The sequence below is a fragment of the Mus musculus genome, chromosome 2 (assembly GCF_000001635.26).
Source record: "Mus musculus strain C57BL/6J chromosome 2, GRCm38.p6 C57BL/6J".
NCBI lineage: Eukaryota > Metazoa > Chordata > Mammalia > Rodentia > Muridae > Mus > Mus musculus.
In genome coordinates, this window is record NC_000068.7 from 70,959,418 (window position 1) to 70,983,984 (window position 24,567).

The 24,567-nt window shown below is 43.4% G+C and overlaps 1 protein-coding gene across 3 annotated transcripts in view; it reads right to left on the bottom strand.

Moving 5' to 3' along the window:
* Window positions 1–5,143: 5,143 nt before the first annotated feature.
* Window positions 5,144–24,567, bottom strand: part of Mettl8 (methyltransferase like 8) — a 91,828-nt gene continuing 72,404 nt past the window's right edge. The window contains exons 4-10 of one of the 3 annotated variants that reach the window (NM_001110512.2): window positions 22,438–22,550; window positions 20,960–21,009; window positions 16,657–16,720; window positions 13,836–13,975; window positions 7,633–7,739; window positions 7,031–7,096; window positions 5,144–6,262 (exon numbers count right to left, since the gene is read on the bottom strand). In NM_001110512.2, the coding sequence (NP_001103982.1) occupies window positions 6,099–6,262; window positions 7,031–7,096; window positions 7,633–7,739; window positions 13,836–13,975; window positions 16,657–16,720; window positions 20,960–21,009; window positions 22,438–22,550 (704 nt within the window). In that variant the 3' untranslated portion in view covers window positions 5,144–6,098. Of the gene's footprint in view, window positions 6,263–7,030; window positions 7,097–7,632; window positions 7,740–13,835; window positions 13,976–16,656; window positions 16,721–17,310; window positions 20,737–20,959; window positions 21,010–22,437; window positions 22,779–24,567 lie in introns of those variants that run through there. The other 2 variants (NM_145524.3, XM_006499196.3) reach the window with 2 other exon arrangements.

A 24,567-nucleotide genomic window follows, 5' to 3' on the forward strand; every position in this document is an offset into this window, starting at 1 on the left:
GGAGGTACGCCAGGTTCAAGGCTGAGCCTGTGGGGTCTCCGGGATGGGAGCAGGGGGTTGGGGGTGGGGCACAGCTGAGCAGACTCAGAATGCTGCAGAGAACTGATTGAGGGGTTTTGCTCTGTCATTCCTCACGGGTCACCTCCCTTCCCTCCTTCCTTTCCATTTTATAACCCAGTCAAGTGTGACCTACTTTTTTCACTGAATGACCGGATCTTCGATGAGCAGGAGGATCCTTGAGGGTTCTACGAGCCAAGCTCCCACAAGCTCTGCACCACATTTAGAGGCTCTCTATTCCTCAGTGTTTTTCCCAGCAGCCTGTGAACCCACAAATGAAAAGGATTTTGGAGTAAAGGCAATTCCAGGTCTACATCCTGACTCTGTCACTTAATACCTCTAATATCCTGGGCGAGTTACCGAGGATTTCAGAGCACCCGCCTCATCTGTTAAATGGCCCCAGTAACAGCTAATTCATAGGCTCTTGGGAATCAAATGAAGTACCTACTGTATACAAAATCAGCACTCAGAGCTGAATGGAGAGTAGTGAAGTGGTTCAATGGGACCTGGAACCTATTCTTTTCCTGGGAGACTCCCAGGCAATACCTTTCCCACAGCACAGTACTGTTGTTCTCTCAGTGTCTCAAAAAGCATTGAAAAAGTACATGTTGAGTGCTGTGTGCACGCTGCCTTGTAGATTGTAGACGCTATTATTAATAACAACACCTCCCATATTCAGTGCTTAGGATTTACAATGTGCTTCCACAAGAGGGGAAAGTACCCTCAACGTGTGTGTGTGTGTGTGTGTGTGTGTGTGTGTGTGTAGTCTACTGATGACTAGCAGAGGCAGGCAGGAGGGGCAGAGGCTCTCAAAGAGGGCTATTAGCGATGCAAATGTGAAGTCAACTGCTCCTGTGAGGAGCATAACCAACATCAGAACCAATTAGGTAACAAAGCTGATCTATTCAGGCTTCAGACCTTAGGAGATGGAAAACCACAGAGGTGGGGTGAAGCAGTTCAGGGAGAGAATGAGACGATGCAGACGTTCATGTGACTCTGGCTTTTGTGTGCCCCCCCCCCCCAGCCCCCAGGAAGATAGCTATTTTCACACACCAACTAATGTGTAGCAATGATTTACAAGTACTTAATGGTAGAAATCGGGATGTATTCTCAGTTTGGAGACGCTGCATAGGGAACTCGCACAAGTATGTTAGCAGAAGTCAATGGCAACTGAGTGTTCCAGTGCACAATGGGAGATGTGTAACAGAGACCCCTAATGAGTAGCCTCGAAACCTTCTCAAGCAGAGCTTCATGGGAGGATGTTTCCAGGCAGACAGTGCTCCAAGGTAACTTTCAGAATTGGTGAAAATGGAGACCGTACTTTTAACCAATGTGGAAGACAAAGGAACATACCTTTTCCTGTTGGGGAAAATGGACTCTCTGAAGTGCGGCTCCCTTGGAAAAGGGATCTTTAAACATCAGCTTCTGCTAACCATGGTCTAGCTTTATGGATGTGAGGAGGGTTAGAATTCCACGTAGTTAGCAGATACTTTAGGCTAATACCTAAACAGATATATTTGTGACACCTCGCAATTTCTTAGTATCTGCAGGCAAAATTCCGAATGGCCCTTCCCTTGGCTTTCTCTGCTTAAATTTACATTTCTATCTGGCAGCAAACCTGAAAAAGGAGGCCGATGAAGGTAGGCTAAGTGGGAAAAGACGGATCAGACAAACAGAAGATGGGGTGTGGTGGGGGGGGGGTGGGATCTGGAGGGACGACTGTGGAGATGTTCAAGGATTAGGAGACTGGTGCTGGAGAGAGCCCAAGGCAACCCAGTTTGTGTCTCAGAGTCCAAATTTGGTTGATGTATTTTTGAAGCTTTTAAAGGTTAACTCACATGCTGTAATACATTATAGAAAGATATGAAGCTGAGTTTTACTGTGCCAGTCAAGAGGCTGGCTTGAATCTGCTATTTAGAACTGAGAGAGACAGTACAATTTACATGTGTGAGAATGTGAGAATAATTTTACCTTCTGTTGTTTTTTAAAACCACCTTGGGCCATGGTTTTTAAATGGAGACATGAGAAGATCTGTTGGGGTTCCCATAGCAACATTTAACTTATCTAAACTGCCCTGTTGCATATAATACTTTCATGACTGTCTTGGCTTTTAAATGTAGACTTTAATTATGAAATACAAGTGAGTTAAGAGTCTTGGGGAAAAAAAAAGAGTCTTGGGCAAATTCTGATTCTTCCATTTACTGATGTGTGCATATTTAAACAGAAACCGTGACAACTGTATTTCTACGGACTTGCCACCAAAGGCAAATTTATTCTAAAAGGGCCTGTGGTTTTCTTCATCACTGATCACAGACCTCACTCCATTTTATATGCCATAGACAAGTCTTCAACAGACTTCTCTACATCTTATTGTAAAACACCATGGCTAGAGTGAACGAAAATAAACCAACCAAATTGGATGGCTCTAGTTTGAAGATGAGAAGTCCCATCTTCACAGTGCTACTGTTTACAAGCTGACTTGCCCCACCTCTCTGCACCATCCCTCATTAACTTCTGTACAGACTGATCTAGTTTGAATACTTTGAGAGTCAAGGACTAGTCTGAGCCCATCTCCTCCCAGAAGGTTGATCCTGTCCCATTTCCCCACACAGATGTTCTCTCCATACAGGAGTGAACACACCTGCCCTGTGTGCTAGGATGAAGTAAGAACTGAACGGTTTTCCTAAAGATCGTTCCCTAGGCACTTTGCCTGACTCTGTCTGCTCTGGAAATACCATCAGTTAAGCTGTTTTGTCCCAATAGGACCCAAGGTCAACCTGTTCTCAAACTATGGGGTTACAATTTGTGCCCCAAATCAGGTCTGGCCATTGTCCTCAGTAAGTCAATTAAAAGAGGCAAACTTGCTAGGTAGGTGTGGTGGCACATGCCTTTGATATCATCACTGGAGAGGCAGAGGAAGGTCGATCTCTGAGTTCAAAGGCAGCTTGATCTACAAAACAAGTTCCAGGTCAGCCAGAGCTACAGAGTATGACACTGTCCCAAACCAACCCAAACAGCAAAGTCCCAAATTGAAGTGAAAAACAGTAAAGACTCACTTAGTGTGGTTGCACTGGAAGAGGGACAGAGACCCAGAGAAACTCCAAGTTGGCCTCAATCTTCAAGAATGAGATTAAATTTTAAATAGAGGGCCAAGGACTGGCACATCTAAGCAGTGTCATTGATGTGTGGGCCCACCATTGGGCCCTTGGCTGGACTTTAGTCTTGTCCTAGAGGTGGTCTGGAGTTGTTAGAACTGTGTGGAATCTCTCTCTGGGACACAAGTACCCCTCTGGCTGGTACCCTTTCTGTCTCCCAGCATGAGATTCCTGGGTGAAAGCTTTACTTCTTTGGGGTCCACTGTTTCAACAGTCTGACAGTGAGACTGAGAGACACCAGCATCTCTTTCGAATATCTTCAATTCTGAAGGGTTACAAACACACAACCCCAAACAGTCTAAGTGATTTTATTAAAAAGTCTCACACCTGGAAATCTGAACCCCCTGGAGGCCAGCACTGCAGGATCACTACCCTGTGCTGAGGCTACCCTGGCTATGAGTCAGATCTGAAGGCCAGGGCAGCAGGATCACTGCCCTGTGCTGAGGCTACCCTGGCTATGAGTCAGATCTGAAGGCCAGGGTTGCAGGATCTCTGCTCTGTGCTGAGGCTAGTCTGCACCATGAATCAGGTCTAAAGGCCAGGGTTGCAGGATCTCTGCTCTGTGCTGAGGCTAGCCGGGGCTGTGAGTTAGATTGTTTCAAACAAGCAAACAAATAAGGAGGGAAAAACTTTTGGATCTCTATTTTCCCAGACCACTGCTTTCAGAGGACTATGCATTTCTTCCCACTGATTTATTTCCTCATCTGTTCTTTCTGAGATCAGGGCTTACAGAGACCACACCTTGAGAGGGCTGCTTCTTCAGGTCTCTATTTAAACCTTCAGAACCCCAAAGACTGAACCTGGGGGGAGTCCCCTTGATCTCTCTGTCCATCTTTTCAATGTGTCCACACTGAATAAGTCTCCTTTTCTATTTTCTACTTTAGTCTGGCTCTTTTAATTGGCTTACTGAAGATGGGTAACCAGACCTGACTTGGGGCACAAGTTGTGAACCCAAACTTCGATAACATATAATGAAAGCATTCAGTAAACACTATATAATGGGGGACTTGTTTTAGGGACTCTGTTTTTTTACAATGGGCAATTAGCAAGCCAACATATTTTCTTTCTGAAGCAAGGGAAACAAATACATTTCGAGTGGTTAAGGAGGATTTTATTGAATAAATGCTTTAGTTTAGCAGTGATAAAATACCCTGACAGTGAGGCTGGCAAGATGGCTCAGGGGTTAAGACTGGCTGCTCTTCCAGAAGAAGACACCCAGTCCCCACATGACAGCTCTGTTGTATAGTGGTTTCCTTCCAGATTGAAACAGTCTAGCTCTCAAAGTTAAGACAAAAAGTAAATAACTCAGAATAGCTGCAGGAAGTCCCTAAAATTGACTAAATTCACTAGGCCCCTCCTTCCCCAGAATAAATAGTAAACACCACTTCCAGACAAGTCAAGATGCCAAGAAGCAGAGACCAGCCGAGCTACTGGAAGAGGCTTAGAACTGAGGCACCTGGAAAGGGCACTCTCCAATCAGCCTGCAGGCTGTGCAGTGGGCTCCTGGTTCCCAGTTTTTGTGAGCTGTCACCCATGCTGGGGTTGACTTTGGTGATGCAGCTGTCTTTGAGTCATTTCTACTCCTGTAAGCAACCCCTCATCCATATTCCTGTAAATGACCCTAATAAAACTCACTGGTTCACTAAATTGAACTTTAGTGGTATCCATCCTTTGTTCTGTCATGGACTCCCTACTGTGGGCGAGTAGACAAGTGTATATTGCCTCTTCTCAGGAAAAGTCTGTCATACAACAGGCTCACAAACACCTATAACTCAGGTAGGGATCCGATGCTCTCTGCAGGCAGAGATACCAATGGCCTCTGCAGGTACTAGGCATGTACGTGGTGCCCAGACATGCATTCAGGCAAACCCCATGCACATAAAAACAAAACAAAACAAAACAAAACAAAACAAAACTCCAACAAAAGCAACTTTTGGAAGAAAAGGTTTATTTTAGCTCACAACTCCAAGCTACAGTCCACCCAGTTACAGCAGGAAGTCAAGGAGGCAGGAGCTTGAAGCAGCTGGTTACACCCATGGTCAGGAGAAGAGCGAGCATGAATACTGGTGTGCCAGTGCTCAGCTCCCTTTTCCCACACTTACTTGGTTCAGGGTCCAACCTCCAGGGAATGGTACTGCCCACAGTAGACAAGTCTTCCCACATCAATTAATACAATCAAGACAATCTCACAGACAACTGACAATCTGAGACTCTTCCTGGGTGGTTCTAGAGTGTGTCAAGTTGACAATTAAAACTGGCCACCACAGCACAGACAGTGTCTCAAAGATGATCTGCATATCTAAGAATAGCCCGGAAGTGATGTTAACAAGGGTCACACTTCCCCATTTTTTGGAAAGAGAAACTAAGGTTGTATTTCAGACACTTGTGTGTGGTGGTGGTGGTGGTGGTGGTTGGTGAGTTTTGAGAGAAAATAGATAAGAACAGAACAAAACACAGTAACCCTTCATCCTGAGTTCCCCCAAGAACAAGGCACACTATGCCGCTGCTACTGGCTGACAGCAGAGGGCAGTTTGACTGCTTTACCATACTCAACAATAAAGTAGATCATTTTTCCACTTCTAAAACATGGACGGGTTACATTTCTCAAAACTATACGCTTCTTAATTCAAAGTCATACAATTCAAGGGAACATGGTTAGATGAAACAAAACCAAACATACATTTCAAGTTCTGGAAACCCAGAGGGTGGGAGACTCTTTCAAGTCACATCCTTGTTCTTAAAATGTCCTGAGAGCACTGACAGCAGACCAGCAGAGCTGCGGATGCTCTTCTGCTCATCTCTGGAAGAGAAGTCTTTGAACAGTATCAGGCCCTGGGTTCATACTTTAACATGACACATAGTTCGGTCCTGAGAATGCAGTGAATGCTAATTTCCACTCTGTGGAGTCCAGGGCGATGGTTTCTGGAATTTTCCTTGAATCCACACTCGGTGCATCTGCACTTGCTTTTTCCTGTTCACTTGCAAGCGATGATCAACCAGATTTTGCTTTTCGTGTAATCCAGCCTCGCAGAACATACGGCGGATTTCCCCTTTGAGACAAGAGTGGCAGTCAACGATATAGCATGTGGTGGGGGGGAGAGGGGTGAGACCCAATGGAACACCATGGAGGACTGCTCATCCGATTCTCTTATACCAAGAAGCAGAGAGCTGGGTGAAGGAAACCCACAACACCAGGTGGGGCCTCTTCATTCCCACATACACTGCGAGTACAGACAGGCTGACGGACGGACGGGTCAGCCTGATCAGGGTAAGTTACTGTGAGCCGAGCTGTGGCTACAGCTTTCCATACTTTGACATGTGCCTCCTTTCTGAGCCTTTGCTTAAAATCATCCAAGATCACATATTATAAAAGGCTCTATTAACTTTGGAGAAATCCCTGAACGCACGGTTCACCTGGTGCTGTCAAAAGTATTTACTAAAGACAAGAAATTGACTACTGAGATCGAATTTTCTATAGACCTTTAAAAATAAAATTCTTTCCTCTGGCTGTGGCATCTTATCAGTTTCTTTCATATTCAGGCTAACACTAACTCCCAAATTACACCCTGTACCTTCGCTCCAGGGTAAGAGCGAAACAACCGACTCTTTAAAGGCAGTTTTAACTGGAAAAATATTGAAGGGCAAAAGGCCATTGCATGCTTCTGTGTGGCACTATTGTGAGTACCGGGGCATGAAGACTTGTGTTAATCAGCACTGTGGCCTCGTGCTCACAGCTCCTGAGTGTGTCCCTGTGAGCAGACGCTTGAGGAGGGTTTTCACAGCTCACCGCCTACCCTAGGCGAGACTGATCAGCATACCTTTTGTAAAGAAATAAGCTCTGGTACCATCTCCTCGGACATAAAAATTTTCAGATAAACAACGCCCTAAAATATGACAAAAGAGAAGAACTTAATATCCCATTAAAAGACAATATAAACCCAAACAATTTGACATGATTTTGGTTTTTTGTTTTTGTTTTTGTTTTGTTTTGTTTTTCAAGACAAGGCTTCTCTATGTAGCCTTGGTTATCCTGGAACTCTCTCTGTAGACCAGGCTAGCCTTGAACTCAGAGATCCACTTGCCTCTGTCTTCTTAGTGCTGAGATTTAAAGGTGTGTACCACCTGGCATACTATTACCTTGTAAGCAATTTTAAAATTATGTATATTTAAAATTGTGTATTATATATTAATATTAAATAATAATTATATTAATTATTTTAAATAATGTATATATGTGTCTTATGTAGGTATATGCACATATGTGTGGGTGTCTGAGGAGGACAGAAGAGGGTATTAGAGCTCCTGCAGCTGGAGCTATAGGTGCTTGTGAGCTACCTGATGTGGGTGCTGGGAACCAACCCCCTTCTTCAGTAGCAGCACACACTCTGAGCCTCTGAGCCACCTCTCCGGCTTCTATTACCTTTCTTAAAACGAAGCTGAGCATTATCGTATCTTCCATGATCCCGAAACAATAGCATTCCTCCGGGCTTCAGCAACCTGGACAGTCGGTGGGCAACAGCTTGCATCCTTTGAAAACAAAGTAAGATAACCTATGTAGAGATGTTTTATATGCTAGGGTCAACCTTCTCAGAGACAAGGTAAGTAGATATCAACAAGCCAAAGGAACCATACATGTAAGAGAAAAAAAAAACAAAAGCACAAAAGCATTTTGTATTGAAGGAACCACATTCAGAAGTCTTAGTGTTTCATGAACTGAACTCAGCTGGGAACGTCAGAACTTGATGTCTCATGTCAGAGCTGAACCACAAACCACAAACCTGGTACAATGGTGCATACTGTGGGGCTATAACAGGAGGATCATGGGTTTGAGACCAGCCAAGGCTATAGTGCAACCCTGTCTCCAACCAACCAGACAACTCACCCACCCATCTGCTTATGTTTCTGCCATTGAATAAGGCAGGGGACAAAGGTAAAGGAACTTTATCTTTTTCTGTAAAATAGAACAATATGTTAGAACCACCACAAATTTATATAGCTAAACAGATCATCTTTCTTCCATGTTACCTCGTCTCCTGCCTTCCTTCTCTTCCCCTTTCTTCATTCTCTGCCCCGCCCTCCCTTCCTCCCTCCCTCCCTTCCTTTTATTTTTCCACGAGTGTGCATGCATGCCCACATGTATATGTAGCCCAAACTTGACATCAGGCAGGGTCTCTCCTAGAACCCAGATTCTGGCTAGTCTAGCTAGCCACCTTGCTCCTGGATCCTGTCTCTGCCCCCTGAAGGCCAGGAGTACAGGCAGCATCCATGCCTGCTTGGCTTTTTTAACCTGGGTTCTAGGGATCTGACCCAGGGTCCTCAGGGGTGCACAGTAAGTGCTTTACTCGCTGAACCACCCCTTCCACCGCTGACTTCCTTAGTAAGATGAAAGGTACCCTGGTCCACTCCCTTTCTTTCTGTCCTGTCCGTGTGCTCACCAATCTCTTTCTGTCTTCTTACTTCTCCCCTTTGCTGATCTCTCTGTCTCCCATTGGCAGGTCCTTGGGACAAACACTTCCCTCCCCAAGCACAGAACAGAATCACTTTCTAATAATATACCTTATTACCCTTCTTGGTAATTCTTCATGGATATTACCAATGAGTTATCTGACTTCAAACAATGGTCTGGTTAAATCACATCGTTGTCAAAACAATATCAAGATTTTAATCCAGAGGGCAAAGGTTTAGTTCTTATAGGGTTTTTAGTGTGAATCCTTCCAATGAGGTTTCTACTGCTTTCTAACCAAAAGCATCTCTTCCAAACAAACACTATAGCATGCTGGGCTCTGTGTCCTCTGCCTCTGTATTCATGGTTCCTCTCAAGAAAAATACTTTTTCCCCTTATTCTTGGCCTGTTTCGACTGCAGTCACATCCCCATTTGCAGCTCAACACCGAGAGGCTCTTGCTTCCTTCTTTCTAATCACCCTTTCTGCTTATGTAGCATGCAATCAAATATGACCTCTTAAAATAGATTGTGACTTAGTATTTTGGGTTCTGTGCTCATGGCTGATGTTTTATGGGCCAGGGACTAAAAAGATTCAGGTCTTTGTTGAGTGACAGGCTTTAGCTCCCCACAGAGCTCCACTGGAGCGGATTCAGGGGACACGGCCACCAGCATCTGACTACTGTGGGAGGGAAGGGAAAGGCAGCCTATAGGGCAAGTCTTTGTTGTCTCTTTTTCTTTTGTTTGATTTTGGCTTTTAAGATGGGGTTTCACACTGCAGCCCAGAGTGGTCTGAAGCTCATTATGTAGCCCAGGCTGGCCTTGAACTCGCAGCAGTCATCCTGCATCAGCCTCCTGAGCGCTAGTGTTACAGACATAAGCCACCACACCAGCCCTGCGCCTGCTTTATCTGAGCCACTTAAAGTTGCTGAGGTGATCTTATTTTGAAAAGGTGAAGAGATTAACGCAGATAATTTATATATTCCTTTCAATTAAAACAGTATTTATGGCTGCCACGATGGCTCAGCAGGTAGAAAACACTTGGCAGGAAAGCCTGGCAACTTGAGAGGGACCCATGTGAGGACGAAGGGCGAGAACCAACGCCACAAGGTAGTCATCTGACTGCCACATACATGATGGGGGACACACAGCCGCACATACATACACATACACGCACATAGTCAGTCACACATGCACACACACACAGTCTCACATATATAATACACACACAAGTTTTGCATGTATATCCACACACACACATTCACACACATGCACACACACATAACACACATGTCATACACACAGTTATACATAACATACATACACGCAGTCACGCATGCACATCCACACATGCACACACATATCACACACACAGTCACACATAACACACACACACACACACACGCAGTTATGCATGTATATCTACATACACACATTCACACACATGCACACATAGTCACAGATGCACATACACACATATACACATTCACACACATATAACGCACACACATATCACACATACAATTTAAAAATCCTAAAAAACTACATTTAGTGGACTAGTGGGATAAAATCCAGCTTCTGCCATGTCACAGAGAAAGCAGCTAGGGAGGAGATAAAAGCTGCTAGGAAAAGAAATCTAAACAGATAAGAAACATGACAGAAAGCAATGGCATGCTTAGGGGAAAGTTTTTAAAAGCTGAACTACAAGCCGGGGTACTTGCAGTACCAAGCTCCATGCGTGGATGCTGGCCCAGCGTGTGTGAAGCCCTGAGTTTCATTCATAGCACAAGAAAAAAGGAAAGAAGCATAAACACACGAAGGGAAGTGTTATTCTTTGTTCATTTCATGTAGTGCTTACATCAATGGAAAAACAAAACAAAACAAAACAAAACTGGGGTCTGGAGAGATGGCTCAACGTGTAAGAGCCCTGGCTGCTCTTCCAGAGGACCTGGGCTCATTCCCAGCACCCACATGGCAGGCAGCTCACCCCTGCTTGACACTCCAGTCCAGGGGACCCAAAACTCTCACACAGACATATATATGCAGGCAAAACATCAATGCATATAAAATAAAAATAAAATTTAAAAATCTAAACCTTAAAAAAGAACAATTTCAAGATAAACTTATTATGTATAGAGCAAAATCTCTGGAATTATTAGTAAAATAAGGATGAAATAAAAAATTTAGAAAAATAAAAAATCCAGCACATCACTATGCAGCCACTGTGTTAATCCTGGCCTAACATCAGAGTGTATGGGTAGGACAGGAGTGGGGCTGCTTCTCCTGTCACTTATCTGCACTCGGGCTCCTGGGAAGCATGGTGGGACCAGGCTGGGAATGAAGTCGGTAAGACAGGAATGGGAAAAGGCCCTGTCTTAGTTGCTTTTCCTGTTGCTGTGATAACATACTTCGACAGGAGCAACTCGAGAGAGAACGTTTACTTTGGCTTACAGTTCAGTTACAGACTACACAGCAGGGAAGCCAAGGGGTCAGGAGCTGCAGCAGCAGGTCACACTCCTTCCAGTCAGGAAGCAGAGGACCATGAACGCATGCTAGCGTTCAGGTCCCCTTCTCCATCTTGTATAGTTCAGGATCCCTTGTACCCCCAAATCTGGCTGTTCCAGATGAGCAGATCCTCACACATATCAGCTTTTGTTGTATGATTGTTGCCCCTCACCCCAAGTTGTCCTTGATTGGTTAGTAAAGATGCCTTTAGGCGGGGCTGCAGTTCCCAGGCTTGGGGTCTGAGCCAGGGACCATGAGGAGGGAGAAAGGAGAGAGAGGCAGGAGAGAAGAAGGCACTATGGGGTAGGTGGAGTGGACTGTAAGTGTTTGGCCATGAAGGCTGGCCAGCTGGGCAAGTGATAATATCTCAGGGTTATTGACCAGGAAGTAGACAGACCAGCAGAGGGTTGATATCTGGCCAGCTCTAATGCTTTAAGGCTTATTACAAATATAAAGGTTTTGCGTCTTTTATTTGGGAACTAAATTATCTAAGGTGGGGTAGAAACCCCAAATGATATTTACCACAACAGGCCTGAAACTCACAGAGAGCCACCTGTCTCATCCAAGTGCTAGGATGTTCAGCCCTTTCTTTATTTTGTGTCTTCAGCTGATTGCTGTCCTTATGCCCCTGCATAGAGTAAGAGGAAGGGACAGAGGATAAAAACGGAACAAACAAAGAATAAAAATTCCCCACTATTTGCTGACTGCCCACAGCATGTATCTTATATTTTCTTTTATGTCAATGATTAGAAACACAGTTAAGGGTCTCCTGTAATCGCCTATGAAATACTTTCACCTAAGCTGCCACCCTCAGACTCAGGGTCTAGCAGAATTACTGCCATTGCTTTGTTTCTGATGATAATCAGCTACTTTTCTAGAATGTTCTTGGATGCACATTTATAATTATGGTCCTAAGTGATCCTAAAGACACTGCTAAGCCATTTATTTACATTTATTGTCTCTCTATTCATTTCACCTCATTTTTATTCAGTTAAATGACGTTGACTGATCCTTTAGCCTTAACCACTCAAGTAGCTGGGACCACAATTGTGCAACACCACTCCCAGCTCATTCACCTGATTGTTAGTTCATTTCATATATACGTAAAAAAATTGCACTGATGTGATACATTTGAATTTATTTTATAATACACAGAATGAATACTGCATAACAAGGGCAAGAATCCTAAGATATCTGTGTCCCCTTTTTATTAACATTCAATTCAAATTATGATAAAATACATTCTTTGAACCAATCTCAATCAGTCTTTTTGTAATCTTACTTAGAATCGATGCATTTTTTTGCCTTGCGTACCAAATAGGAATGCTTGCTCTTTACTATACTCTCATCTTTTAACCATTCACAAAAGGAAGCAAAATACAGAGGTGACATTTTGACTATTCTGCAGCAGTGCCAATGGAAGAACATATTATCAGAAAAGAAATACATTGTGGAAACAGAGGGGAGAGTGGTTTGATGGAACCTAATCTATGCATGAGGTATAAATATAACTTTTTTTTTTTGGATTATTTTGGGAATCAAATTTTACCTCCTTAAGTAGAAAAGTTCTCAGCTTTGAATGGGAACTAAAAAGTCAGCAAATGTCTTAGCAACGTAACACGTAGGGCTCACCTTTCTCTGGGAAGGGATCACACTATCAAGCAACAGGGATCTTATGCAGGTCTGTACCCTCTTCCTGGGGGCTGTGACATCTTATAAAAATCACAAGTTCTGTTGGGTAGGCATGGTGGTACCTGCCTGTGATTTCAACAGTGGGGAGGTTAAGGCAAGGAGGGTCACTCGGGGTTTGAGGTCCACCTGAGCTAGATAAAGACTTCAAAGTCAGCATAGGCTACACGGTGAGACTCTCAAAGAATCAAAAATAAAAACCAGTATCATGTAAGCATAAAAATGTAAGTCATACTTTGGAGGGTAGGGACACTCAGTAGAAGAGCATGTGACCAACATGCATAAGAGCTTAAGGTTAATGCCCAGCAGGACACGCACGCACACACATGTACACACACACATGCACACACACATGCACACACACACATGCACACACACACACATGCACACACTCACACGCACCCATACAAATAAACCATTAAGAGTAAATAATAATTTGAATTGAATATTAATAAGAAGGGGACACAGAAATCTCTCGACCCACCTGAGATCCTAAAGTTCCAATGACAATCTGTGAAATCACTATGGCCATGATTCCTGTGCAGACTTCTCTGAAACACAAGCCTCTCACTGGACTCGGGTGAGCCACACAGACTGCAGCCCATCTCTCCCCAAACACTCAAGGAGATGCTAAATCAAAGATGTTTGTTTCTGATCGCTAAGTACAATCTCCCTCCCGGGAGTCTATTAGGCTGTTCTGCATCTGTAATTTCCTTGAAAAGCTGTCACTTTTAATAGGTACGTGTCTTGCCAGGATGTGCTCACTTCATCCTGACAGTGACAGAAAGCTCGCTAATGAAGCATTTGACCAGTTTCTTTCTTAGAGTGTGAAGAAAGGAGAAAACTGCATTTAAGAGGCTGCATGTTAAACATAACGGAGTGCGCTAAGTAATAAATTCAGGGATTGTCATTTTTGCTTTGATAGTTCTAAAAACCAGGACTGATAAAGGAGCTGAAACGTTAGCTTTGCCCTTTCGTCTTCATTTACCTGTCAGGGTGGATAGATGAGAGCACAAAGACAAGGAGAACGACATCCAGGATCCCATCTGGGAAAGGGTAGGCTAAGCCGTCGTCACACACGTCATGAATAAAGGCAGAACACTGGGCCTCGCTGTAGGACTCGTGGGACTGTCAGGACGGATGGAGGAAGGAAAAGCAGGAGTTAGCAGACTTCCAGGGTTTTTTTTCCCCCTTCCCTTCCCTTCCCTTCCCTTCCCTTCCCTTCCCTTCCCTTCCCTTCCCTTCCCTTCCCTCCTCTTTCCTTTTTTTTTTTTTTTTTCAGTGAAAGGTAATTTTTTTAAAAAATCCGTTCTTGGGTCAGTGAGATGACTTGGTTAGTAAAGGTGCTGGTCAGTGAGATGACTTGGTTAGTAAAGGTGCTGGTCAGTGAGATGGCTTGGTTGGTAAAGGTGCTTGTCAGTGAGATGGCTTGGTTGGTAAAGGTGCTTGTCAGTGAGATGACTTGGTTGGTAAAGGTGCTGGTCAGTGAGATGGCTTGGTTGGTAAAGGTGCTTGTCAGTGAGATGGCTTGGTTGGTAAAGGTGCTTGTCAGTGAGATGGCTTGGTTGGTAAAGGTGCTTGTCAGTGAGATGGCTTGGTTGGTAAAGGTGCTTGTCAGTGAGATGGCTTGGTTGGTAAAGGTGCTTGTCAGTGAGATGACTTGGTTGGTAAAGGTGCTGGTCAGTGAGATGGCTTGGTTGGTAAAGGTGCTTGTCAGTGAGATGGCTTGGTTGGTAAAGGTGCTTGTCAGTGAGATGGCTTGGTTGGTAAAGGTGCTGGTCAGTGAGATGGCTTGGTTGGTAAAGGTGCTTGTCAGTGAGATGACTTGGTTGGTAAAGGTGCTGGTCAGTGAGATGGCTTGGTTGGTAAAGGTGCTTGTCAGTGAGATGGCTTGGTTGGTAAAGGTGCTTGTCAGTGAGATGGCTTGGTTGGTAAAGGTGCTTGTCAGTGAGATGGCTTGGTTGGTAAAGGTGCTTGCTCTTGGGACCCATTTGGTAGAAGAAGAGAACTGATTTCTCCAAATTGTTCTCTTATTGACACATGAACCCTGGCATGCATATCTCCCCCGCCCCAATAATGTAGTATTTATATAAATAAATGTACACATTTATTTTATAAATAAATAAATGCAATACAAAATTAAAATTCTTCTAAGCATTGTTCCTCTGTGAACTTGAATAAGCTTTACTTCTAGCTCAGTGCTCTGTCAACTTATTTGAAGCTGCCCTAAAAATAAAGTCATAGCTAAGTCTAAAGCATTTGGAGTAGACAGCAAATGCCCTTCACAATCCCTCCCTCAGGTGTAGGTGGGCTGGTGCAGGCTCTGGCTGGGCTGGCAGTGCTGCCGGAGGGCAGTCCTGTGTTCTCTGACAGGTGCCAGGATGGTCCTCACGTGTCCCACTCCTCTGCTTCCTCAGTGTATCCCTTCTAAAGCACAAAACATCTCCCACTACATATCCAGGATTAGGTGACAGTGACAGTTACACACCGCTACTAAAATCCACTGTCTTGCACACTTGAACGGGGCAGTGTGTGAAGCAGTTCAGTAAGGCTATGTGTAGATAGCATGAGGGGAAAGCACACTACACATGATTTGTCTACAGCCTCAGCAGCAGAAGGACAGATATCAACCCAGCATCAGCACCGTGCCATCCTGGGAAACGTGTTGTGCGTACAGGAACCCATGTGTGTGCAGGAGCCACCTCAAATGTGTGCTGGCACCTGAACACGGATCCTCTGCAAGAGGAGTCTGTGCTCCTAACCACTCAGCCATCTATGTCATGACACTTCTCTTAAATTCAAAACAACTTCTACTGTTTTAGGGTAAAAACAGGCATCCTATATAGGCATCAGTTATATACTTCAGCATCAGTTGAAATAACTTCCGGAAATTGTCAAAGCTCAGCCAAAAATCGTCTTAGATGCACTCAATGCAGGAACATTTCAGAAGAATCAATCACTTCAAAGGCAGATTAGACCTTTTAGAAATATGTATTTAATTTTATGTGTTTAGGTGTTTTACTTCCATGCATGTCTGTGCCCGGCACCTTCAGAAGCCAGAAAAGGACACTGGATCCTCTGAGGCTGGAGTTACTGATGGCTGTGAGCCCCATGTGGAAGTTGGGATCGAGTCTGTGTTAGATCCCTTGGAACTGGAGTAAATGATGGTTGTAAGCCCTCATGTGGGAATTGAATCCAGGTCCTTTGGAAGAACAACCAGTGTGCTTTACTGCTAAGCCAACCTCTCCAGGCCTCTCAGAATAGAATTTTTTTTTTTTTTTTTGAGACAGGGTTTCTCTGTATAGCCCTGGCTGTCCTGGAACTCACTCTGTAGACCAGGCTGGCCTCGAACTCAGAAATCCGCCTGCCTCTGCCTCCCAAGTGCTAGGATTAAAGGTGTGTGCCATTACACCAGCTCCTTTATTTTTAATGTATGTGTGTGTATACATGTTTGTGTATACTTGGGTTAGTGTTTGTGGATGTGTCTGTGCATGTGTGTGTGTATGTGTGTCTATGTGTGTCTGTGGGTGTGTGTAGGTCATCCATCAGTACTGGCTATCCTTTTCAACTGCTCTTAACCGTGTATTTTGAGGTAGGTTAAACTTGGAGCCCACTGATTGGTGAGTAAGCCCCAGGATCTCCCTGTCTCTGGCTCGCCAGTGCTGGGGTTACAGGCACACACTGCCAAGCCAGCTTTTTAACATGTGCTAGGGAAAGGAAGTCAGTTCTTCCTGCTTACATGACAAGCACTCTTCACATAGTCATCTCTTCAGCCCATGCCTCTCTTTAAAGACTGTATTAAAGCATACCTTTACAAGTTCCACAGCTTCAGAGGCAAAGTCGCAGCAGTAGAGAAAGGATCCTGGAATGTTCCTATGTAAATAGAAACGACATCCAAGCCCAGAGTCAGATGTGTTCAAACTAGAGAAGGAAAGGAGCCGCAGCGTGACAAGCACTTGTCACTACAGGCCAACTTTGAAGCTCCTGTCCTGGGTTGACGGAGCCGCTGCCTTATTTCTTATCCCATTCTCAGGTGGAAATTTCTCAGCCTACCCTCACACGAATGTCCTGCAGCTGCCCACTTCTGCCTTCTCCAGGCCCCTCAGAACCCTGTGTCCTTCATTCTTCTTTATTTACAACTTGTTTGGATTTTGACCCTTTCCAGACAGATACTCCGAAGGCGGGCAGGGCAGAAGCACATATAATTTTATATAATTTTATACTGGTAACAAATGCAATTTTGAAAGAAAATTAAATATTAACATACAAATAATTGGTTATCTTTTCAAGTTATTATCAAGCATTTATTGACGCTAGTGTATATTTATTTATTGTTTGTTTTTTTGAGACACGAACCTAATGTATACACCAAGCATGAGAATATGAAGTTACCTAATCAAATACTGAGATTGTGGGTTTAGGAGCCAAATGAACCTATACAGAAATCCTGGATTGGCCATTTCTTTGTGAATTTAACATCTTTGAAAATCAGTTTCTTTATTTACAGTATGTAAGTAAAAATTCTTTTATTTATTTATTTACTTACTTATTTTACAGAAGAACATTTATCTGTTTAAAAATCTTGCCTCCCAACTTAAACGTATTCTATTTGGCCTTTATTTGAAATTCAGGAATGATGGCTGGACTCTGCATTGATCATAGGCAGGCAGATACTACCAATTCTGTGGGCCAGTGCCCTTGGTGATCATGTTCTGTATGCTGGCATCAAATAATCTTTGTATCATGCTGCTTAGAAAAATGTCTGAATTGCTAAGGACAGGTGGATGTCATTACCCAGGACTACAGGTGTACATAAGGCCTGGCTCGTGTGGATTTTATAATTTGGGACATGGCTGGTTTCTTACAATTTGTAAAGGGGTGAGAGGGTCAACATCCCAAAGTGTCTGCCTGCAAGTTTTGCAGGAACAGGTTAGCATTGGTAATTGACAGCCAGCGTGGCATAAGGTTAAGGGTGGGAATCAAGTGCCAGGAACAATAATCACATTGATCTAAAGAGTCCGAACTTGGCACCTGGCAGGATGTGAAGAGAGGTCTGAAGCACAAACTAAGCCTCTTAATTTGATTCAAGAGGCACTTCAGGGAAGGTGGACTTCTAACTAAATAAAAGAATACAAGCAAAAATATGGACTTCGATTACACTCTTAGAGGCTTCCTGTTGATAAATACTCACATGTAATTAACCTTGTCTGTGGCACTAGGATTTGCAGTCAACTTACGATCTGTCCTAACAAGTATTAGTATAATAAATAGGACTTGGTAATGAAGTCAACTAGTGCTAAATCGAAGTGCTTGGTTTGCTTTGTTGTTCATTTATCTCGTCTGAAAATGTTACTTTGCTAGGCACAGTGGCTCCTGACTCTACTTGGGAGGCAGAGGCAAGAAGATTCAACATTCAAGGTCAGTCTGGGCTACAGAGTGAGCCTCTGTCTCAAAAAAAGGAAGGGAGGTGGGGAGGGAGGGAAAAATATTAGTGTCTTAGTTCTTCATTCTAGCAGATACTTGGTAATCTTCCATGAAATCCGTGTAACTGTGACCTGTGGTCTACTGAGAGCTGTGTGCTTATGAGATGTGCTTAGTCAGCACTCAGATTCATATGTGTGATCTGTGATTAGGGATGGAAGGCCTCCAGAGCCAGACGGCCCAATCCTAACACTTGGCTCCACCGTTACCGAGTGTCTGGAGGGTGGTGTCTTAGCCGGTAACTCTGTCTCCTCCTCTGTAAATAGAGATGAGTGTGATGTTTTAAGGTAGTTGTGAGGGCTAAATGGATCCAGATGGCGAGGTTTGTAGAAAGATTCGTGGCTTACAAGAATAAGCACTGAACACTCAGCTATTATTACAGCCATTGTTACTGCTATTATTATTATCATTATTAGTATTATTACTATTATTATTGAAAACTTGCATCGCCTCTCAGGAACTTAAAACTAGGATGGTCCTCTAAAAATTGTCTACACAATTCAGATGTCTCTGCACTCTGGTCCATCTAACACATATGAAAGGGCTGCCACCTACTTTTGAGTAGTTACAGAAGAATATGTACCAGATCCAGAATAGTCTAACGGCTAAAGGAAAGCATGTGCCATGTGTCCTATCAAGGTGGCGGTCTGACCTCTGAGATGGAAGTCTGACTGCATCAGCACCCCAAGCTGAGGCCTTGTGACCGCCTAGTGACTTTCCTGAGTCTTTCTGTAAAGTCAGCTGATTGCCTTGGCTCGTCTCCCAGTGACAGGGTGTCCAAGTCACTTCCTCACCACACCAGCAGAACTGTCTTGGTGGAGGCTTAGGAATGAAATGACCCTTGGAGAACGATCTGACTTCTCAATTCCAATGGTCTAAATATGGCAAAACATTCTGAAAACCTATTAACCTGGGGGTGGGGAAGCCCAGTTCTCCCTTTGGAAGGCTGATCGCTGTTTGGCTTTTAAAGAAGAATTAATTTCCCCACGTTATTAGGCACACCTGTGATCCCAGCAAGGGGAGATGAGGACAGGAGAATCTTGTTGAGGCCAGCCTGATGTATAGAGCAAGACCTTGTGTGATGAAAAGGATGAGTAGGAGAAAAGGGAAAAAGAGGAGGAGGGGAAGAGGAAGGGGTGGAGCAGAGGTCAAAGTACAACTAACTAGTATGGAATTGGAGATTAATAATCAAAATTTATTAAGCTCTTGCTATATCATACTGTTAGGTTACCTGGAATATATAAAATAGAGAATTAAGAAATTTAAAAACAATAAGTTTAGTAATACCTTGAGATCAGTCTCATAGAGTAACACAACCAACCATTCAACCAATGTGTGTGTGTGTGTGTGTGTGTGTGTGTGTGTGTGTGTGTGTGAGAGAGAGAGAGAGAGAGAGAGACTCCAGTATTACTAGGATAAAGGGTCTGATCATGTGATATAGGAGAATAGAAAACATCTTAGGAGATGGAAAAAGGAGTCAAGATAATAAATACACAAAGAGTAATAAGACTATTCACATTTGACAGCACCTCCCATGGCTGGCCACAGTAATGCCCAGTAGATAACATTAGGGAGGCATTGTCTCTCCATTAGGTGTAGGAAGGATCAGAGAATACCTTGAATCTGGCATGATGTCCGGCACTGTGCTAATGACTGTTGATCACGGTGGTGGGTTATGAACATTCACCGTGCCATTTTGCTTTTCAAAATGCTTTTCCATTTTTGCAATGGAAAGTTTAAAAGATCAAACTGTTAAGTTAAAAGATATGCATGCAGAATGGGAATTGTACAGTAGCTATGCCAGATGACGGGAGAACCCCTTCCCTCCCCTGACAGAAGTTCTCTGAAATACGCTTATGTTGATTTTAGTGGGGGAAATGTCATGAAAGTTCTTGTGTAAACTGGAAGGAAGGAAGGAAGGAAGGAAGGAAGGAAGGAAGGAAGGAAGGAAGGAAAGGAGGGAGGGAGGGAGGGAGGGAGGGAGGGAGGGAGGGAGGAAGAAAGAAAGAAAGGCAGGCACTAGAGAGATCAGAGGTGGTGAATGGTGTAGAGTTTTGTAAGGCACTGCCTCATCACAGAAACACTAAACCAGTCAGGTGAGACTGCTGGACCTGAAGGGTGAGTAAGAAGGATGTCTGTGTTAGCCTCATCTATTTCTATGTCCCTGAAGCTTGAGGTCAGTGCTCCTAGTCTGGGCACAATGATATGACATGCAAGGCGACTGTGCCTGGGGTTGCCCCAGCACGTTGATACCATAGACGAGGAGTGAGGTATGTTCTTCAAACTCATCTCTCTGTGAGGTGCCATCTGGTCTTCAGGAGGAGCACGCCATGTCTGACGCTAAGCAAGGCACTGCTTGGTGGTGGTGGTGGGGGGTGGCAATCTCTCGCTCTTTCCCCTTCTGCCTTCTACATAAACACAAGTTAAAATCTACCTCAGACCCATGGCTGTGGAATGCTCCCCGGTTCATATGGTGTTAGTCACTAGAGCGCGTCTTTTCACACTTGCTTTAGTCATGGTTTATATGGGAAATCAGGACTCCCTTGGCATATGCAAGACAAGGTATTTCCAGAACTTTCCAACTTCCCATAAATATGTAAGATCGTGTAGGGGAAAACACTTAAAACTCACTGCAAGGTGTTCAGGATTGGAAACACGCTATTTCCAGCACCACAGCCAACCTAAAATTGAGAATAAACAAATGTGAGCGCATTGCATTTCTCTCACAATACTGGATTTTCTATGGATTTCTGGGTGTGGCAGAACTTGTGAAACAAAGCACAGGAGGGACAATCAACGTCAGACTGTGGGGACATTCACAGTCTGTGCCCACCAAAGCCCCTCCCACTCAATCAGCAAGTGAACCACGCAGGACAGGACACCAAGGTGGCAATGAAGTGCTTGCAGCAGCTGTGGTAAAGGGAAGGACTCATAGACAGCAGAGGGAAGGAACGGACAGAATACAAATGAAGAACGTGTGGTTCTCGGTGAAGAGCTGTGAGGTATACTGAGTGGTGGGCAATGTGTAAACCAAACCAGGGTAAAAGGGGCCTGGACCTTGGCCAAGACAAGAAGACTGCACTACACAGTGAGTCTGAGCACATCAGGGCAACTCAGAAAATGGGCTGGATTGTAGAACTCTTGCCTATCATGTGAAAGGCCCTCGGTCCAAACCCCAGTGTGTGTGTGTCAGAGAGAGAGAGAGAGAGAGAAAGAGAGACAGAGAGAGAGAGAGAGAGAGAGAGAGAGAGAGAGAGAGAGAGAGAGAGCTGGCCTTGAACATGTCTATCACTCTTGTTTCTGTTTCCTGTGTGTTCGTGTCACCACACCTAGTGGTGTTATATAGCTTAAAACAGATTCTAAGACCTCTAAAAAAATTCCAAATATTGTAAACTAGTCAATCTAACCTAAGATGGGAAAAGGAAATGCAGGTAAAGTCTATACCCAAAGACATCTGCTGAGGAAACAATTAAATGCCCTGCGTGACAGCAGGTAAGTAAAATTATAATATCCCAGCCACAAAATACTGTGCAGTCACAGAGGTGTTTACGGAGGACAATTAAAGGTGGAAACTGCGTATGACGTGATGTTAAACAGAACAGCACAAAGTCTCAAGGCTCATGCACAGCCTAAACAAAAGCAGGAAAGGCGGTTAAACAGCCTGGCCGTGGGATTGTGGCTAACTGTATTTCTCTTATGACCTCACCCGAAAATTCTCTGTAATCAACAACTATTACCTTTAGGGTCAGAAAGATGGGGTTTAGGTTCAAAAATGGAAAACCACTGTCTACACTAGACTGCAGCAAACTAAACTCCTTGCTTATTTTTATTGCACCCCAAGTGGGGTAAAAACAGAGCAAAAATTTGGACCAAAAATGTACCAGGACTTAAATACTGCCTCTAAGTTAGAAATAACAACAAATTAAAAGAAAAAAAAAAAGTAACATAGATGAAATTAAAGCCACAAGCTTAAAACTTGACTGATTAAAGTCCCTGAAGTATTACTTATGCATGTAAGAACACTAAGCATTTAATTAGATCTGATCTTTCCACCTGGACAGTCTGGACCACTCATAAAATAGCGTGGGCTACACACTCTCATACAGTACCTCTAGTATTCGAAAAGTGGCATTGCTACCAGGAAACGGCTCTGTCTTCCCAGGTCCTTTGCTGTATTCTTCCAAGTCGGGGTCAGGAGCAGACCGTCCTCTGCTCCCAGGTTCTGGCGAGACAAAACTCTCTTGACAATGGGTTTCTGTTCCTTGTGTCCTAGAGATGCTGCTTCCGACTTGATCCCAGGATGATTCTCCCACTTTCTCTTTAGTGTTTTGATTAACAGGAAGGATTTCAGGAAATTCCCTCAACAGCCAATTACGATTCTTGAAAAACTTATTCTTATGGGTCTGGTAAAATATATCCCAGTATTTGTTAGCGTCACTTTCAAACTTAACTAAAACAGAGAGGAAAAAAATTCATTTTACTATGAGTTCTATTTACTATTGATTGCTATTTTGATAGCTAAATACCTTTAATAGTTAAATATGTAAGTCAAGTGTTGTGGTGCACACCTTTAATCCCAGTATTTGAGAGGCAAAGGCAGACAGTTCCTTTGAGTTCAAGACAAACCTTGTAAATAAGGTTGTAAATAGAGTGAGTTTCAGGACAACCAGGGCTACACAGTGAAACCCTGTCTCAAAAAACCAAAAATAAAATAATATGTATCAGTAACATTACTGTAAATATACTACTGTGGTGGTTTGAATGAAAGTGTTCCCCATAGGCTCATAGGGAGTGACATTATTTGAAAGAATTAGGAGGCGTGGCCTTATTGGAGGAAGTGTGTCACTGGGGGTGAGCTTTGAAGTTTCAGATCCTCAAGCCAGGTCCAGTGTCACTCTCTCTTCCTGCTGCCTGCTGATTCAGATGTAGAACTCTCAGCTCCTTCTCCAGCACCATGTCTGCCTACATGCTGCCATCCTTCCTACCATGATGATAATGGACTAAACTTCTGAACTGTAAGTCAGCCCCAGCCAAATGTTTTTCTTTATTAAGGGTCTTTATTAAGACCCTGCTGGGGTCATGATGTCTCTTTACCGCAGTAGAACACTGACTTAAGACAGATTTTTATCACTAATTGCATCTTCAGCTTAATAACTTTAATATTATTATAATCATTTCACTTATCTGATATAAGGCTAAAAATACAAAAGTTCATCTCATCTTCTTCAAAAGATTAATATACAAGATATTTAGAGCCACACTTAAAATCTGTTTGTCTGTCAATAGTTGGCCATTCCATTTTATGAAGAATAGAGTAACTGACAATTATTTTCTGCAGCCTGGTTTTGAAACATATGTATGTGTGTGTATATATGTATATATGTATATATGTATATATGTATATACATATATACATACATATATATAATTTTACTTTAATGTAATTAATTATATATTTAAAATTATATATGTATGATTTTACTTTAATTTATTTTTTAAAGGCAGGGTTTCACCATGAAGCTTTGGCTGGCCTGGAACTTGCTCTGTAGACCAGGCTAGTCTCAAACTCATGGAGATCTGCTTTCTTCTGCCCCCTAAGAGCTAAGACTAAAGGCATGTATGTGTTAACACACTTGGCCTAGCAAAAATATTTTTTAATCAAGTATTTTGTGTGGTTTTTAAATTTTCTTACAGAAAGTACACCATCCCAGTCTGTCTCTACAAATGCACTTTAAATATGACAAATGTGCTAACTGGCCATCAGAAAAGAAGGCGGGAGTTATAAATTCATGACTTTAGAGTGATAGGGTTCAATGAAACTGTTTACTCTGAGTGCCTGGTTTTACGTTTGAAGAAAGGAGCTGAAGCTACTTGCAGAGGCCACTCCAAAACTTCATCCCCCACCACAACCCCAAATCCAGACAGATCTCTTCCTCCTGCTCTCCCAGTGGGAGTCTCTGGGAGAATTACTGATGCTTTCTTGAACAGACAGGCCTTAGTGACTGATGATATCATTCCAGGGTTAAAGGCCACAGTTAGGTCAATGTTCTCATAACCTCAGCATTTCTTAGCCTCCTGCTTCTCCCCATCTCTACCTTGCATTAACAAAACGATTCAGGCCAAGCAGAGTAACACAGGCCTGAAATTCCAACACTTGGGAGGCTGAGGCAGGAGGATCATGAGTTAGAGATAACCTTTAACACATAGAGAATTTGAAGCCAGCCTGGACTATCGAAAAC